Source organism: Acanthochromis polyacanthus, chromosome 12 (genome assembly GCF_021347895.1).
Source record: "Acanthochromis polyacanthus isolate Apoly-LR-REF ecotype Palm Island chromosome 12, KAUST_Apoly_ChrSc, whole genome shotgun sequence".
NCBI classification, from domain to species: Eukaryota; Metazoa; Chordata; class Actinopteri; family Pomacentridae; genus Acanthochromis; species Acanthochromis polyacanthus.
Window position 1 is genome coordinate 32,761,269 of NC_067124.1, and position 19,355 is coordinate 32,780,623.

The 19,355-nt window shown below is 39.3% G+C and overlaps 1 protein-coding gene across 1 annotated transcript; it reads right to left on the reverse strand.

The window, feature by feature from the left end:
- Positions 1–2,499: 2,499 nt before the first annotated feature.
- Positions 2,500–13,721, reverse strand: zbtb32 (zinc finger and BTB domain containing 32). The gene is made up of 5 exons (XM_022202220.2): positions 13,592–13,721; positions 9,416–10,423; positions 8,408–8,517; positions 5,979–6,143; positions 2,500–4,487 (listed from the first exon to the last, which is right to left on the reverse strand). Exons 2-5 carry the CDS (start codon positions 10,390–10,392, stop codon positions 4,258–4,260), a joined length of 1,482 nt encoding a protein of 493 aa, XP_022057912.2. The 5' UTR covers positions 10,393–10,423; positions 13,592–13,721; the 3' UTR covers positions 2,500–4,257.
- Between the last annotated feature and the right edge of the window lie 5,634 nt (positions 13,722–19,355).

Here is a 19,355-nt window from a genome sequence, read left to right on the forward strand (position 1 = left end):
GGAAGGGATTGTTGAATGACGACATCAACAGTTCCTCCGCTTCTATTGGTCGACACAGACATGTCGGCGTTTGGAGAGGATGTCACTGTCTGATTCTTAAAAGTGTGAGATGAGACTGCAGCAGAGCAGAAAGCTCCGCTTCAAGCAGTTCAACATTCATCATTTTTAATGTAGCTTTTTGAGTTCGCGACCGCGCTACATGACCAAAAGATCAGCTAAGCTGTTGAAACGTTTTTTGATTTTGTAAACAACGACGCTACCACGTCGTTACAGAAAAATGTAGTTAAACTACTAACGACGCTATTTGTAGTGACGTTACTGCCCAACACTGCATATAAATGTATGGAGTCTCTTTCGGTTTGACACGAAAAGCTTTTTTTTTCTTGAACAAAAACCATGTCACAGCTCATCAGGTAGATCAGCTGTACCTGTGAAGGTGAGCTCAGCTGTAGGCTGTTGGTAATCAGCCTGGCTGGGAGGCTATGTAAAGAGAGGGGTCTGGCTCGCGGATCAGTTGGGGAGGGTGGTACAGAAGGTTTAGCACCATCAGCTGACTTTCTTTGGGAATATTGAGTTTGAGTGTCTGAATGGGAGAATCAAGTCATTCTTTATGCCCCCCCCGCCAACAACAACCCCACATAAGTTGTGTTTTGGGTCATACATCTTAGTTCTGTCTTTTTGGTAGATTCAGTGGGCAGTAGTTGGATGAATCTCACTCTCACCTTTAAGAAAATGAAGACCCATTTTTCTTCCCCCTTCCATTTTGAGTGTGTGGATTTTGTTAGTTTCCCCAGTTTGCCTTAAATGTCTTGTGTTGTGTCCTGGGGGAAGGGAACATAACAATCATGAAGAGTAGAGGAGCAGTGCTTTGTGGGAAGTCCCCAAGTAGTCTGGGCCAAAAGCAGCAGAACTAAGGAATGGTTCAGGGTCATCAGAGCCCACCTTAACTGCCATCAATCGATCCATTATCCACACACCATTTAATCCTCACTAGGGTCGTGGGGGTGGAGCCTATCCCAGAGAGACAAACAAGCACACTCATGTTCCGACCCACAGACAATTTACAAAGACCAGTTGACTTCAGCACACTTTAGGACTGTAGGAGGAAGCCAGAGAAGCCACGCTGCACAGGGAGAACATGCAAACTCCATGCAGAAAGATCCCAGACTGCTGTGTGTGAACTGGGAATCTTCCAGCTATGAGGCGACAGTGCCAAACACTGATTCAGTATGCAGCCCCTTAACTATAATGTTGATCAAAAATGAAAGTTTTAAGCCACCCATGCTCAAACCTGGTTTATCAGCAGAAGCGCCTGAAAGCTGAAGGGTTTGCTTTCAACTCTGTGAGAAACTCAAGAAATGAGAAGTAGGCCTGCAATAAAAGCAAAGTGAAGTCAATTAGGTCAATGTGCTACTTGGTCACTAAATGTTTTGTATGTAAAGAGAACGACTATAAACTCTATTCTGGATTTTACAGGGCCAATGGAAAAAAATGCTAATGCAGAAAAAACAATCTCTCCTGCTGGTTCCCATCAGTATTCTGTCTGTGGTTACCGTTACGAACAAGTGTTTTTGTTTTTTAAATGTATTTATTTATTTATTTTTTAAATGCCCAGTTTAATAAGACCAGAGCTGTTTGGAAATAGTGAGACTTTGTAATGTTTCCAATTGACTGAGCTCGGATCAAGCCAGTTACTGTGTGCTTTAATTTTTAAGGTTACAATAGAAAAAGCCCTGCAAAAACAATAATAGTTGTGAGTTGCGTGGCCTTTAACTAATGCAATGAGTTATTGATGTGCAGTCATTCTGCATTGTTGAGGACTGTTTATTAGCTAAAGCAGTCAGTTTGTCTGAGACATTCACATCGAAACACACAGTTTAATCCATTCAGTGTGGTGTTTGCAGTTATGTTTATGATTAGGCAAAAAAACAAAAAAAACTGGATACACTGGTTTCAGTGTGTGCAAAAATGGCTTGCTGCTTCAATTTCAGGGTCGTGGTCCAAACCAGAAACCCTCCCATAGTGATTGCTCATATCATCCATAAATGAAGTTTTACAAGCACCACTATACATACTGACACACAAACACACTCAGTCGAGTTTCCATCACTTCAGTAGACATTACTTTAAACCGCTACCTGTCTGACCCTGACCGTAAACCAAGTTGTTGTGCTACATTATACGATTTACATTTTGGGGACTTTCTTGTCCCCACGAAGGATGATGAATCCTCACAATGACTGTGTAAACGGATTTATTTCCCCACAACACTAATCACAATACTACTTTTTTCCAGTGCAATTAAAAGGGCCTTTAGAGACGAATGCCAGTAAGCTTTAGTCTCTTTAAGACAGAAATACGTTTTCTCATATAAAAGGGCTCAAGCTAAGCTTTTTGTTGATTTCATCAATGAAATGATAACAAATCTCCACTGATTTTGTGCAATTTTAGAATAAAACACCTCCTGCTCTGTATGTGTACAAATGAGAATTGCCAAGCTAGCGGTTTGCAAACTTTATTCGATGCATTGGTAATCAAAGACATGACATACTGATCCTTCAAAGCCTACAAATGAGAATTGATTAAAACATGCATTTTCTTCCCCATGAACATCAAGATAATGCTGTACACATTCATATATCTTTCAGTAGAAACAGGCCCAAAAGCTGTACCAAGAGCTCCTCTAGGAAGCAACATTCCTGATTACAGACAAACACACAAGGCAGCTATTGTGATAGTTTCACAGTCACATAACTTGCATTTACAGAGGTGTGATTTAACTGCTAAATACCACTTGGTAATGCTTCTGAGATGCATTTTTTTTGCCCCCCAGCATGTCCATGCCTTTGTAGTTTTAGGAGGCTTGGCATACAGAATATCTGCAAACAGACAAAATGCAGTGGACAGCTGATTGTCAGCAGCCACACCATAAAACATATGCAGTCTTTTTTTTTGTTTTGTTTTCAATTTTACTTTTTTTTAATACACAGAAATAGCAATAATATAAAAAGTCATATAAATTAACTTTAAAACACATAAATAAAATGCCATCAATTTCAATTTTTAAAGAAATTTGAAACTGATGAAAAGATGCTCACCTATTTGCAAATTTATTGTAATTTATTTTATTATTCAATTGCATTTGACTAGATATATTTCCAAAATTAAATATGATTAGTGACAATTAACTGAAAATGAAACGATGATTTTATTTTGTTACATGATAAATACAGAAGTGTGTGTGGTGTGTGTTTTTAATTTTTTAATTTCTCTTCATTAAACAATAAAAAGCCTAAAAAGACACATTGTCAGGTAAAATGAAGGCGAGGCATTGCTTCAGTGATTCCATTCCTTGAAATGGGTATTAATTTCTGGTAGTTTTCCAGCACTTTTTTTTTTCCAGTCTAGATATGCATAGCTGCAAAGCTCCATTATTCTCATCACAATCCACTGAGCCAGTGCACATTATTGAGCTATGAAGTGACATCTAAATTCTTTTCATATGTAGGATTTTTTCTCTCAAGCAATGCTGTAGCTCAGTTGTTGAAATTGTTTTGACTGACTTTGGAGAAATCTCTTCCACCCCCTTAGTAGACCAGAACAAAGTCAATATTTTAGTTAAAATGCAAACGCATCATGAGGCATATGAATGTGATTTATTAATTTATTTGTCCTGACAAATTCGGAGTAACAGAAAACCTAAATTTCTTTTGTCCATCTCCAAATGTGATCCCTTCGTCACTGGTCCCATTTTTGGCAGGGTGAGGCCCTTTCGAGTACTAATATAGGGGGGAAAAAAAGAAGTATTTTGTTGCAGTGGTTGTCCTCAGGAGGGAGCTATAAACCAGAGTCAGACCTGCAAGGCCTACACAAGCAGTCCAATAATTGTGAAAGTCGGAGGGAAGATTCCTGCGTCATTCGACGAGGATAATTTGTTGATGTGGCTTGAATAAATGCTAAACAGTTTCAATACCTTTTCTGACATGTCATTGGAAATTAGTGCTGCACTCTGTTCTGTAGCCGAGAATGTCAACACAGAACAGTTTCAGTATGTGTAGAAGTTGTTGCTGCTACACCTCTGATAGCATCAGTTTGTGTGCTTGTGTACTTTAAACAGTGATACGCGTTGTTAAATGGTTTCAGGAGTGAATTCTTCAGAAAAAGCACTCATGACTGCATGTCTAACGATAAAACATGAGAAGCAGAAACTAGAGTTCCAGCTATGAGAACTTTGATGGAGGGCTCCGATTTGGGCGTTCAGATGTGGGAGATGTACAGGTAGGTGCTGCTGATGCTCCAGTCGGGAGGGAAGTCCTGCACGGCGTGGGTCTTGACGTGTCTCTGCATGGCCACCAGGCTGCTGCAGAACTCCAGGCAAACCGTGCACTGGTAGGGCGCCGCGCCGCCGTGAGTCCGCAGGTGCTTGATCATGGCCGAATAGTCCCGCGAGCGCTGGCCACAGAGGCGACACTCGAAGGGTTTCTCCCCTAGAAGCAGAGAGAACAGGGGCACAGGAAGGAAGAAGAGGTGTGCTTACCGAAGAAAGGGTCTCTAAAACCATATTCACCACCCAGAGTGCCAGCATTTGGTCATTTTATATGTAGTATTTAGTCATTGTTCAAGCCCAGAGTGGAAACAAAAAGCAGCTAAATTGTTTAACTGCAGTTTCCCTTTTTAGACAACAATTTTCTAAATGAGTGAAACGACGTAAACTGGGCCACTTTCATGCAAATCCAGATCTGCACAACTTGCATTTAGGTTCCACTGAGTCAGTTTCCCTCTCTGATTGTAAGTCAGTGTAGCAAAAAGCAAAACTCAAAGACTTGCATTTACATGTTATATACAGTATGTAAGCGTGTAAACAAAGTGCATGTAACAATAAAACTCAACAAATCCTCTCTAGCAACAACTTTTGAGTGAGTACGTTTTAAAAATGACGCAACATCTATTACATAAGGGTTTAACATCTTTTAAGTTTTTGGACAGATTAATATTAAAGTTTCAGATCAACAATTGTTCAGTATTATGTAAAAGTATAATAAATATCGGATGAGGGATCAGAATTAATCTTTAAAACAGTGCCCTATGTCGGAGCTATGTTCAGCCCCATTTCTGTGGTTGAGCATACTGTTTGCTTCAGTTTAAACATACACGGCAGCACTTTCATTCCAAAATGCAGGTAAAATGCTGGACACCAAAAATCTACAGTGGACATTTCTGCGAAAAGCGTTGCCAAAGTAACTGTATGCTAATAAAGCTGTGAGGACACACCTGTGCTTTGCTACACAGAACTAATATCTGGACGTGATGTTCGCCGTTCAACAGATTTTCTGTTTCAGTTGTGCAAGTTTCAACTTTCTGTGAGGTGACCTTGAAAGTATTCAACAGTGGAAAGCTGTCGGCTGCCTGGACGATGGTTGAAGTTCTAAAAACAGTCGGCAGTAATGCCAAGCAGAAATATTTGGTGATAAATGGTCTCAATCAGTCAAAAGCGCTGACACTCTCCTCTTACAAAAGCATTTATAGAAAGAGTACTTTCTCAAACAGCTGTTTAAGATGGAATACATTCTCTCTTTCACCTGTAACTTGGAGACAACCTGTCACTGACTTAGACAAATGCTGCTATTATTACTTTTCAGCACTGGCATGTGAAACTAAAGTATATTAATGCTTCTCAGATGTCTTGTCTTTTTACCTCATTGTCCTGACTCCACTTTGTAACTGGCTTCACACATAACGAGTAGCTTATTTTATGTCTAAATAAAAATTAGAGTTTGTCTCGGAAGACGTTAGCCATCACTGTGAGTGGGTCTAGTGTTGGATCCTAACAAGTTGTGTCCAACCAGCACCATAAGTCACAGAGCTAAAGTTTAGATTTCTAGTTGGAAAATAGGATTTACAATTCTCTCCTTCTATACAACTAATCTGAGTGAAATGTGTCAAATGTGAACGCGCTGCAGGTTAGACTGTGCTCCTACCGGTGTGAACTCGGTGATGTGTGTCCAGCTGATGCTTCAGACTGAACTTCTTGGGGCAGTGTTGGCACTGGTAGGGTTTTTCTCCTCTGTGTTCTCCTCTCGCGTCTGTTTCGTTTTGCACACCATCTCCTCTTCCACAGAAGCGACATCCTGCACAGGCTTTACCTGTGAAAAACACCAACAACAAGATAAGGGAAGATAAGTGAAGGTGTGAATATTGCGGTGGACACATTGGCATGGTTGCTCACGAAAGTTCCACTTTACGGCTTGAAATGACTGTGAGGGAGTTGGTGAAAAAGCCAGCGAATTTACTTCATATTTCCACCAAAAATGGGAACAAATTCACATTTTCTTCCACTTTTGTGTTTTTTCTTTACCTTTTGTTGTAGATTTTTAGCACCGGCTATTGTCATACATTGACACTAAACAGTATTGAGATTTACGGGTCACCAGCATATTGCATAAAATAAGGACTAAAGACAGAGCTGCAACTATTCCATGGTTAGTTGCAAAAATCTAAATGAAGTTAAAAACAATAAAACAAAACGCAAAACATTCCACATGAAATCAAACCAAAAACATTGCTTGGTCACAGAAGGTCATGGATTTTTCATGTTTTTTTTTATAGAATTACAAAATGAGATTAAAATAAATGAATATTGTTGTATCTTTGTCTTAGTCTTTGAATTAGTTTAAGCTACATAATTAAGAATAGTGAAGCGTCTTAGCCACATTAAATGAGTAGAACAATCTGCATAAATGACACTGTAGGTTTTCAGCTTTAACATGTAATATAGTAACGTACAGTAGCATTTTCTATATTTAACTATGTTAAGGTTGGATTCTAATCCCTAATCTGCAAATTACTAAGGTAAAATCACACCAAAAATAACACTGTAGAGTCCTAACTAAGCTACAGAACATGTAGGGTAAATTCATAATGAAAACCCTTTTTTCCCCCCATTGGACTGCACTATAGCTGTTGTTACATGTCATGTATATAAGAAAAGATGACTTGGTTTGAATTAAACTGACTGAAAATTAATTGAGAAATGATTTATTAATTGATTAGACTTTAAATTTTGAGTTTTTGGCATGACTATGGACTCTATGAACTCATAGCAGAACTGTTTTATAACACTTTATAGTCCAAATCTTTCAGTAAATTATTTGAAAACATAATTGATCATTTCTCTTAATGCAGTTTTTACAATCTTACCAAAGTTCACATTAGCTGACCTTTCAATCTGACCAGCAAACGGCAGCATGGTTTTTCAGCAAGACCTTTATGAAGATGTATTAGTGTGACATTTAGCATTTCAGAGCCAGAAGTCTATTTGTGGCCAGCATCCTGTTGCAAGACAATAAATTCAGTTTGTGGAAACCGAGTTTTCAGTCGCTTATGCATGCATATGTCCTCTAAAAAAGTGACAAAGGTGTGAGTTTGAGGTTAAGGCAGCAACTCTGAAACCTTTTCAACACCTTTACTTTTTTTTTTTTTTTTTAGGGTCTTTCAAGCGAAAACATGGGCCTCACAGTATAGACAGGATGCTGAAACAAGAAGGGGGAGCACTGTAGTAAAGGAAATTGAGACAATAAACCACAACAATTGAACATTTACCACTAAAACTGACAACCTACTGAGACCTGTTGCCATTAGCGAGCTTCCTGTCCAATATATTGCTCAATTTCTCACTTTGAAATACCAAACACCTTATAATGCTTGAATTTTTGCGTAAATATACGTTCTTGGGTTGGTTATTTCCTTGAAAACAAGTGGTTTTGCAAACTCGCAGAAAATCACATTCACTGCTGCATCAACTCTTTAGAAAATCTAGAATTATACATGTAGTGAAGACAAACGTCAAACCAGGAAACCATGGCAGCCGTGAATGTAAGCGTTCAATAAGTTATTGACTAGTTTTATCAGCATTACCGCAGCCTGCTGCTGAAGTACGAACATAATGTTCCAGTGATATTCAGAATCAGATAAAATGTTTATCAGCTTGACTGTACACTTGCACACTGTGCATACATGCACACACAACCTGTTAGTGAAGCTCAATGTGTTGCTCCTTACTTTTATATTAGAATTTATGATAAATCAATCTTTGACTTTTTTGGCATAGGACAAACCACTGTAGTGATGCAGCACATACTGTATGCGTGTATCTAGCTGTATCTAGTAACCACACTACTGCTCCTGCTGCACCATGCTCTCAAAACCACAACTCTCTTTATCACTTTCCATTGCGTAGCTTCGTAGCTGGAGTCTGCCGGGCTAGGGGTCATGACAAGAACTGTGTCGCTATCTTGTTAAATTAATCTTTTCAGCACAGGATAACCACCTCTGCAGTCTTCATCATACTGTATGGTAATAATAGTATTAAAAAGTGCATGTTTTCTGTTTTTATTAATCACATCATTACCTAATTGTGCGGAGGCCGACTCCCGCAGCACCAGGTCATCAAGGAGAGCTGCACTGCAGTGCCGACAGTCTTTAACTCTCTTTGCACTGGCTTTGGGCGCTTCAGGGTAACTGAAAAAGACATTTTCTGATGCAACAGTTGCAAGAAAAAAATGTACCTAAGCTCTTAAAATTATATAGAAAGGAAATGTCATCACATACAAGCTACATGCGTTTTACTGCATTATGTGTTATCATATATTACATCTTAAACACCCTTTTCCTTCCTCCCCAGTCCCAACCACAAGATATGTATAGCGCTCGCTCAGGGTAAAAATGCATTTACTTTGCTTTGAGAAAGTGTTACAGTAGAAGTAACGGGATAATAAAAGGTAGCTTTTCTTTTTTTCGGCAAATGTTTTTTCTTGTGGTACAGAAACGACCAGACGAAACACTGAAAGCATATTTCAGTGGGTGGAAAATCTTGAAATCTGCTCAGGAGGGGAGAAATTAAGGGGGCTCCCCTTTTACATGCACCGCTTGGTTATTCTGAGTGGAACACTATATTATGTGCAGGCAGAATTTGGTAAATCGCACAAAAACAAAGTCGAGTAGGTTTTCACACTTACCACCGCAAAGGAGTGTAGTGAATTCACTCAATTAGAGAAAAGTATGACTTTGTTCAATCCAAGTTTTTGAGAAAAAAACTATATCTTATATTTAGGTTAGCTGAAACATTAACTTCCAGCATCTTGTTGTGCTTGGAAAGTTATGGTTTCTTAAGAAGGAGTTAGATAGACTTGGTCTGGCAGGGAAGGGTTAACAGGTGAAACTGCTCTGGAAAGTGCAGGAGGCTAGATCACACACACATCTACCCGAGCAGCAGCAGTGAGTCAGGTACGGTGGCTGTCGCAAAGGAACAATTGAGCTAATTAGGGGATTCTGAATGACTCTGAGAGGAAAAACATGGAGACGATGACTGAGAATGAAAACCAAAGTTTCCAAAATCATGTCCAAAGTACTGACTTACCTTGGCTCACCAGTTTGAACATTTGTCCCTATGAACGCTCTCTGGTTGGCCTTATTTCTCTTTGGCAGGCCTTGTTTGATGATGCTGCCCATCCGTGTAGATCCGGCGTAAAGGTTTTGTGTGTAACGGGGATGAAAGCCTGAGTAGCCCATTACAGAGTTCTGACCTGGGGTTTGGAAATGGGGACTCAGTAGGGGGAACATGTGGGGAGTGGTGAGGGAGAATGGGTAAGCTACAGAGGCCTGATTTGGGGACTGAATGGGGTGAGCTGCGAGTAGGTCTGAGTAGTTTTGTGCTATTCGCCTCAGTGTGCTGACAGACTCCCACATGTTTGCAGAGAAAGTCCACGGAGGAGAGAAGGAGGAGCTGCTGGTGGTCGGCCTGCTGATAACACTGTCTCTATGCCCTGTTGAGGACAATCTGGGCTTCTTTCTAGGGGATTGTGGATTGTTTTGTGGAGGGTTTTTCATGGCAATATGTGCTTTCTCTACTGGGGAACATGTCTCTTGGAGTTTCTCCTCAGAAGCTGGACTTTGCTTTTGATCTTTCTCCTCCTTCTCCTCTTTGACATCTGTGTTTTCCTCACTTTCATGCTCCTCTCCAGCTCTGTAGCTGAGAGAGTCCAGCTGCTTCTGACACTGGTCCTCCAGTAGCTGCATCTCCAGCTGCTGAGCAGCTCTGAGCAACAGACGCAGATCGTCCACGGACACCTCCAGAGCTTGGGTATAGGTGAAGTCCAGGACTTGCTGGAAGGTGTGGGGCGAGAAATTCTCCAGAGTGCAGTGCACCGGGCTGTCGACGTCTCCTTGAGCGAGCTGCTGCGCCAACGTTCTGCTCGCACAGGCGAGAACCAACCGATGAGCCCTAAAAGTTTGACTTTTTACCAAGATGATGGCATCGCAGAGCGTCCCGGAGCGACGTAAGGCATCTGCCTGCTGCAGGAAATGGAAATATTGGGTGTTGTCTAGTCGGATCATTTCTGAAGATTGAGGAAATATTATTACTGGTCTGAGAAGAGAAAGTAAAAAAAAAAGCAAGATCTTATCAGATAACACCCACACTGCGGTACAATCAGTTCCACTTAAATGGTTATTATGCAACATTTCTTGAAATTAAAGATGGAAAATAAGAAAATCAGCAGCTTTTATTTGATCTGTGATTTACAGATAATGCATTCTGTAGTTTGCTGTTTTTTCCCATCATTTCCATACAACTTTAGCCACAGTGAGAACTGAGGGGGCAGAAAGTACCCGAGGTGGTATATCTGGAAGAAACGGTTTAACTGTGATTCTGGTTTTCAGCTCCTTTTAGCTGCAAAACTGGTTGGGTTTTTTGTATTAAAGAGTGAGATTCACATTTAAAAAAACAAAACAAAAAAAAAGTAAGACACATCCGCAGATGACAGCATTTCTGATGCAATGAAAATTTTCCTGAATCACAATTGAACAACTGTTCAAATGTATTGCTGATGTGTGGAAATGTGCTCTGCTGTGACAGCTTTGATATTCGGAGCTTGCATACACACTCTAAAAGCCACAAAGCCCTAACAGTATATGAAACCATGACTAATGACTGTACACACAAGCAAACATGAGTAAAGTTTGAACATCAACAACAATAAGACTTGTATTTGGGTGCAATAAACATCAAAGGCAAGCGAGCGAAGGGGTGGAATAAGCAAATATCTAATTATGTCATAGAAATATTTGGAATTTTACGAGTAAAATTGAGAATACATGGATGAAAATGCTGCGGCGGTGTGTTTGAAACTACCGGATGCCTGCGAGGGTTGTCGTCTTCACACAGTCTGAAGTCTAAAATGAACTTTTATGATAATACAGTGTGCGGTCGCTTTCTGCAGCCGAGGTCACAAGTACTGTGAGCTATTACAGAAGGTTGTCTTTTTGTGCATGTGTGCAATTGCAACCCCATTCGATCGTCCGATGGTGACTGTAAATGGAAAGTAAATGTGAAACAAAATGACATTTGGTTGTCTCATTACTGGAATTAAAGGCAAAAAAAAGTGCATACATTGTTTGCACGCTTTCGAAATCTGTCGTTCTGTTATTTAAATGAATCAAGTAAAGTGAATAAAAAACACTGCATCAAAATTAGAAATAATTTTAAAGCAATCTCCCAATATTATATTAATTATAATACTTTCTAAAAAATTACAATATTTTCTGAAGATATTTCAACATGTCATAACATGTTTTTAACTCCTGTTAATTTTGATCTCTGCTATGTGTTACATGTAGGTGGTACAGCATTGCAGCACTGAGAGTGAAAGTAACAGTGGAACAAGTCAGTATCAAAAGTACGAAGTTTCTTATATTTACAGTATAATGGGGTCAGACTGCAAGCTTAAGGATGAACTTTAGTATGCATTTTAAAGTGTATCAAAAGTCATCACAATAAAAATAAAAAGGGCAATGTCGTGTGAACAGTGTGCGACATGTAGAGGAGTTATCGAGCACGAAGCTAATTATCTGTGTACGTGAATATGAAGCAGTATCCATTTTTGTCACTGCGACATTTACGGCAAACATAACCTTCATTAAACTGGTTTTATTAGTCATACTGTCAAATAATAGTTACAAATTTATCAAGTGATCTTCTTGTATGTGTAATTAAAATGTTAAAAGTGCTTCTGCACATTTTTGCATTGTCTGCCGTGAGCATTTTAATAATATTTAATCATATCAATTCCCTTTGAAAAAACAGTAACAGCAATCTGATTATTAATATATATATATATATATATATATATATATATATATATATATACGTGTGTGTGTGTGTGTGTGTGTGTGTGTGTGTGTGTGTGTGTGTGTGTGTGTGTGTGTGTGTATATATAATTTATCAGTAATATCCTTGTAGTGAAGTTAGAGTAGCAAACAGGATGGTAATTAAGCATTCTGCAATTTATTTTCTCGTGTAAACTTTAAAGTAACTGGGCAACCACATTATTTTAAATGAGTGCGCGTGTGTATATGTATATATATATATATATATATATATATGCATGTACATGCGTACGCTACCGTTCAAAAGTTTGGGGTCACCGAGACAATTCGTGTTTTCCATGAAAACTCACACTTATTCACATTTATTCATGTGCTAACATAATTACACAAGGGTTTTTTAATAATCAATTAGCCTTTGAACACGATTAGCTAACGCAATGTAGCATTAGAACACAGGAGTGATGGTTGCTGGAAATGCTCCTCTGTACCCCTATGGAGATGTTCCATTAAAAATCAGCCGTTTCCAGCAAGAATAGTCATCTGCCACATTACCAATGTCTAGACTGTATTTCCTATTATTTAATGTTATCTTCATTGAATAAAATTGCTTTTCTTTCAAGAAAGTGTATATGTATGTATGTATGTATGTATATATAGGCTATATCTATATATATCTATACATACATACATGTGTGTGTATGTGGGAGTCAAGACATATACTTAAAAAAAATTACTTCCAAACGTCTTTCAGTTTAAGTTACGCATCATGTCGTGCACTTTGGCTTCTACTTTTTTAATTACATTGCATTTTTTGAAAAAAAAAGTCTGACTTTCTATTTGTTTTGATCCACCATGTGCTGTGCAATTGATTTATTATACGCTGCAGTAATGCACCGCCAGAGGCTGGCGGCCACTAAACGTATACACTTTTATTGTATTTTGTTTAACTAGGCATTGTGTTCCTGCTAACCTTGTCTAACATCATTTACACCTTTTAAGCACATTTGATTTCGTAATAAACCGACTTATGCAATAATCAATTCCCCCTGCTGCAGCTCAAAACAACAACTTGCAGAGTTGTGACATAGTTAGCAGGTCTTTGAGCTCCTTTCAGCCACAGTAGAATCTCACGGAGGGGAAAACCATGCATGCATATGTCAGATTTACACATCCTTTGACAGGACATGAACTTACACTCAGCCTCCTCACAGCTCACATATAAAGGACTACAATCACAGGAGATAAGTCTGGTTTGAAAGACTCCGTGGGCTATGGAACACCAGTAGCTGAGTACGAGAGATTGTGTTTACACGAGATCACAGAAACGCTGCTGAAAAGACCAAAGAAGAGCAGTGTTACGGTGGATCTGCATGTGGTTTCAAGTCGCGGAAACTTAAGAAGCAGCAAGCTGTATGAATGAGACACTTACCGGGTGTTTAGTGCGAAGTCTCCCTGGAGAATGATGAGCTACCTTGCACCATGACTGCGAAGTGACTTGTAGAGTGACATGTCTGTCAGGGCACAGGTTATGCTGTGGGCCAGGGTGGTTTCCTCTTTTGTCTTTACAGTCCCTCCTCTTCAAGTTAACTCTCAGTGGTGTATTGATTACAGCTCTTGCTTTTTGTGGTTAAAATTGTGACTTTCTGATATGTAAACCAATTATTTTATGTTTTATTGTTCTTAAAGCAATGAGGAAGATATTCTATTTCATATCTTTGACTTCTCATAGTGTATAGACATCATACAAAGCATTGTTGTTGCATCCAAAACACAAGCTGAACAGGTATAAAACTGTATCTTCTGAAACAAAAGTGTGATTGAGGAAGAGGGAGAAAAATGAGGACAGTGGTTAGGTGGATACTTGCGTGTAAAATCATGCTGATGCTGTGTACCTGTACATGCTGCCTCCAGCATCACTCGCTGGTCACTACATTAATAGACTGTTCTGTGCTGAGACAAAAAACCACCTCAAAGACACTCGTCTGTGACAGGAAACATAAAGGCCAAAGCCCAGTGGTGCTGATATGTAGGGCTACACTTCACTGAAACCTGCAGCACCAAAATAGAAATATCAGCTTGTTTTTTTTCTTGTGTGACAACTTGTAAAAATAGGCCAACTGTAGACAGACGGTCACTTTATGGCACCTTTGTGTCTGAGTATCTTATACATCCTTGCTGTGCCTTTAAAGCTTTATATTGCCAGGAAATCATTATTAATCAAGAAGTGTATGCAACATATTTGATTTTCTTATTTCTTTTCTCCTGTGTGTATAAAACTCATTATATTCAGACTTTTAGGAGCAATTTAGTCTTTTTTTAAACAGATTTTGCTGATATTTTTCTTTAAATGCCAGTCTTCCTGTATATTATTACCTTTACCTTTCTTGCCATCAGCAGTCAGGCTATTCAATTCAAAATTAAACAGATAAGAACCCTGACAACTGAATTTCCCTTCGGGGATGAATAAAGTGATTCTGATTCTGATTCTGATTTACTGCTAAGCCTACACACCTCGATGCTGTCAGGTTTCATTAGTTGACATCGCAAAACTGTCCTCGTAGCCTCCCCCTGCAAAGTGTTGAAGTCAGATGCTATAAAGAAATAAAATGTCTCTGAGATCTTTGAATCTTCGTTTAAAAATAAATTTTAAAGGATGTATGGTTGTGCTGTCTCCTTTATGAGCTCTTGTTGTACCATATAATTTTTGATTTATACAATAATTTTGCAATCTGTTTTTGTACAATACAGCTGGCAGACAAAGTTAAAAATAAGCTGGCTTGATGGAGAATTTAATGTTTGGATGTGGTGGAGGCCAAAATGGAGCTAAAATAACAGGGAATATTGGATTTACATTTGGCCTCCGATTTGGAACAACTTCACATCTTATGAAATTAATGTTGCCCCACATATGTGGGATTTGCACATGTTGACTACAGTTCCTCATGAGCAGTTTGTTGTGATATTCATTGGCAACAATTGGCCTAAAATAGGCCTCGCCATGCATCACGCTGAGTAAGAAGGAGAAAAGAGAACATTCAGTACAACCGAATATGACGGAAGTGTACAAAAGAATAAAGGCTGATTACAAATCGAAACAAAAGCTGTACACAGCTAATCAAATACACTCTCTACAACACCTGTTTCAGCTGCATTTAGCTGTAAGATGCATGGACAACCTTATTTCTTCTGGTGTTCACTGCAGTTTCTGTTCTGCAGCTGTAGCGGTAGCAGGTAAATTACAATTAGAGAGCAGATGGCAGCATTTCTGATGCAATGAAATCTGATTAATAGGAGAGCATGTAAGCCAATGTAATATCACATGGCTTAAGTCCTTTGAAGTAACATCTGCTATGAGTTGTGGCGCAGCAGAGGGGCGACAGGAAGGTGATGGATGGTAAAATGTTACTGCTCATGGTCAAGATGTTCATGGCCAGGTTTCTGTATTTGCTGTTGCACTGAAACCACAACCCTCACAAAACAACAAATGATGTCTTGAATATTTAATTACAGCCAGAAAAACAAATAAAATGTTGATAAAGTGCATATAGTACTATCAGCACCGTTGTAAAAATGAAAGCCAAATGTACAGATGACATCTCTGATACATAACATTCACATAATGTCCCTGTTACATTTACTCATGCAGACAGGCATGAGAAAGACAGTCTTCAAGTAAGTTGGAAATATCATTAGAGATTTTAGATAGCACTGAGGTTTTAGCAGTTCTGATGCACACGCTGTGGTTACTGAGAATGCCAAAAAGGATCTTCATGTTTACTCATAGATACGGTTTTTAAATTAAACTCCATGTTTTTTGGAGGTCATGATTTGTAAAGTACTGGCTCTTACAACACCTTTTATACATTGCAGTAACAATGAAAACTAACTGTGAGAAAGCAGGACGATCTGATCATCAAATTTAAAAGAAACAGACAGACAGAGACAACGATCCCACTTAAGAGAATCTGAATAAATTTGAGGGTTTTATTTTTAAGCAATCATCTCTCTGTTCTATGCTCCATTCACTGGATTTGAACCGGCCTCGTCTACATAACACGCATTTTGTTGTGTCAGTGAAAAGCGATCTAATACTGATAAGGCTTGTCCTCAGAAGCTGCTTTGCAAAAGCATTTTTAAGTATTTGAAATCCTGGATTCATGTTCAGTAGTTTGCGGCCTTTTGTCTGCCTTTGTTCGTGCATTTCTGCATATTTCTGCATGTTGCCACCACCTGCTGATCAGTGGAATCGTGTCAAACCGCCGGCAGGAATGTGCAGTGATGTGCACATGGCTGCATGTACTCAAATGTGTGCAGAACATGAACAGGGAGCTCGTCTCCACAGCGCTACTAGAGGTCAAACACTCCACAGGAAACCTTGAATCTGTGATTTTTTTTTTTAATTTATTTTTTTTTACAAAGCAAAGGAGGTGCTCTGGGGGATTGCAGAAAAACGGGTGTTTCACTCTGTAGCTACTATCTCAGAAGTCAATCAGACATAAAGAAAGAAACTTTGCTTTGATAATCCACTTATTGTAGCTACATATATTTGTCAAATTCAAATCGTTTGCATTCTATGTTTCTCCATAAATTTTTTTTTCTCATAAAGTTGAATGTTTTGAGCTATTTTGTGTCTTTTTTGCACTGATTACTCAGAGGAGTCGTATGCTATTCTTTCTGATTACATTAGGTTATATTTGCTACTATTTTTACTTTTATTTTTTTACAACTCATTAGTCATCTCATCGTTTGGTTTTATCTTATCTTGTAGTTGTAGTGGGTACTTTTTTACCCGAAAATTACTTCATAGAATAAACTAATAAAATCTTGTACAAGAACATTTTCCCTGCAAACATTGTGCTTGTATTGCTTCAACAAAAATAAATCAGTTTCATTGTACTTTCCGACTGAAAAGCACTTAAGTACAAAACTACAAAATCATTTAAATATGAAATAATTCAAAATTAAATCACCTCTCAATCCTTTCATTTTTTCTACAGAGTATTACTTCGTATAAACCACAAAAAAACAAATACTTTAGAGAGTCTATATTCAAAATACAGACCCCAAAGTGAGTACACCTGTCATTTCTACTTAACCTAAATGTACGAGCATGGTTATGAAATGAGCTGTGAACACCAGGACTCAGTGTTAGAGTGGGCTGTATCCATCTGAATGTCTGCATCATGGCTCCACATGGAAAAAGAATTCCCAAAGGACCTGAAAATTCCAATACTGAGGCTTCACAATGATGGAAAAACATTCAGGAAAGCTGGTGACTACAACTGCAGCAGTAATAAAGACATACAGAGTGCCACAGTGGTTGTACCCTAATGAAACCACAGACAGTGTTTTACTTCCATGCTACTTTCACAATCTAGCTCTGAAGAACAGGCCACTGCTTAAGAGTTGGCACAGCGGTTATTAGAGAAGTCGGAGTTTCTGTGACAGCTCAGAGTCAAGGGCAGTTCATAACATCTCGGATGGAACTTTGCTAAAGGATACGTAAAGAAGCCTGACAAATACTGGGAGCACATTGTTTGGTCAGATGAGACAAAATATATATTTGCTGGGCTCACATGGCTTCCAGTATGTTTAGTGTGAACCAGGCCAGGACCACCACAGCTCATGCATACTCTTGACAGTGAAGCACAGAGATGGGAGGGTGATGATAAGGAGCGGAATGATTGCAAAAGGCGTTAAACGAATGGATAAACCACAACACTAACTGACAAGATGACACCCAGTCTCCACAAGTCTGTCAGAAAAGGGATATTCCGAATTGATAACTGGCCAAAGCACACTGCCGAAATCACCAAGAAGCTTCAAAAGAAGAAAAAAGTGAAAATCATGACCTGGCCAAGTATGTTGCCTGAAAGAGGACAGCAACACAACCCCTACAGCAAAGGTCAGGTGAAAAAATAAGTCTGAAAAATGGTAGAACATCTGTAAAGAATTGTGTGTGTCATTGGTATCCTGCATGATTATGAGGACTGATTTGTCATCAAAAATGAAACTGAATACTAGAAGTTTTACCAAACTTGGACCGCCCGGCGACACAGATGACCCCTGTGACCTTCACAATGAGGTCACAGTCACCAAATTCGAACTTGACCTGTGTCTTATTATGGTACACCTGTGTACCAAATATGGTGAGGCTACATCAATATTTTATGGAGTTATCGTGCTCAAACCAAATCGTTACAGACAAACAACGGAACAAGCAAGCAAGACCTCACAGCTCAAAACAATACCTTCCGGCAAACGACGTTTGTCCGGGCGGTAATAAGAAGCATTGAAAACATAAAACATTTGAATCCTGGTAATGACAGTGCTGACTTTGTTACATTGACTTCCTACGGTGGGACCTGTGTTTTTATCAAAAGCTAAACGTAATTTTACATAGCAGTGCAGATGTCCTACTGTTCAACTTAGAAGTGATGCAGTTACTCTAAGGTGTCACAGGGTTGAATCATTTAACACTGAGGTGATATTGCATCACTTCTGTTGTATAATGGATACAATACAAAAGGTTTCAGATGCAGTAACATTCTAGCCTAGCCGCGCTAGACAACCCACGGCAACGAATTTAATTCTCTGCCAGGGTGGGTCTAGTTACCCTCCATAAGGCTGGAGGCTGGATTCTCCTAAAACTGGCCGGACGAATCACCATGAAGTGTAGAGTCAGAAGGCGGGCGTAACGAAGTGACGACAGAGGCGTGACGATTCTGACAGAAACAACCAGCACGCAATAAACAGTTATCTTTGGACTCGGCTTTGGCCACAGCCCTTAAAGATTTGAAGCTAAAATTCAACTTGAAAGATAAACAAAGGACGGCACTGAAGTGTTTCATTGAGAAGAAAGACGTATTTGGACTTATGCCGACGGGATATGGCAAATCCTTAATATACCAGGCGGCTCCGCGGCTCCCCACGGCTCTCCGTGGCTCCGCTGGTTGGGAAGCTAATGGGACTTAGCCACAATCCGCCGGTGCTCTCGGAACTACGTCAGCCTATTCGTTGCGTTGATTGGTTGTATACCTACCCAATTGCTGCAGAGGGATTTGATAGACAACCTTTTAGCCCGCCTCCCTCCCAGTCGAGCTTCCCTAGACCCTTGCGCCATCAGAAACATGGGTGTAGCATGGCTAGGCTAGCAACATTCAATTTCTGGAGTTGTTTTGGTCTTTATATGC

Coding starts and splice junctions, on each gene's coding strand:
- zbtb32 (XM_022202220.2), bottom strand. CDS start 10,392: ATGATCCGACTAGACAACACCCAATATTTCCATTTCCTGCAGCAGGCA. Junction 8,518..9,415: donor GTTCAAACTGGTGAGCCAAG/GTAAGTCAGTAC, acceptor TGTCTTTTTCAG/TTACCCTGAAGCGCCCAAAG. Junction 4,488..5,978: donor ACATCACCGAGTTCACACCG/GTAGGAGCACAG, acceptor CTCTGCTTCTAG/GGGAGAAACCCTTCGAGTGT.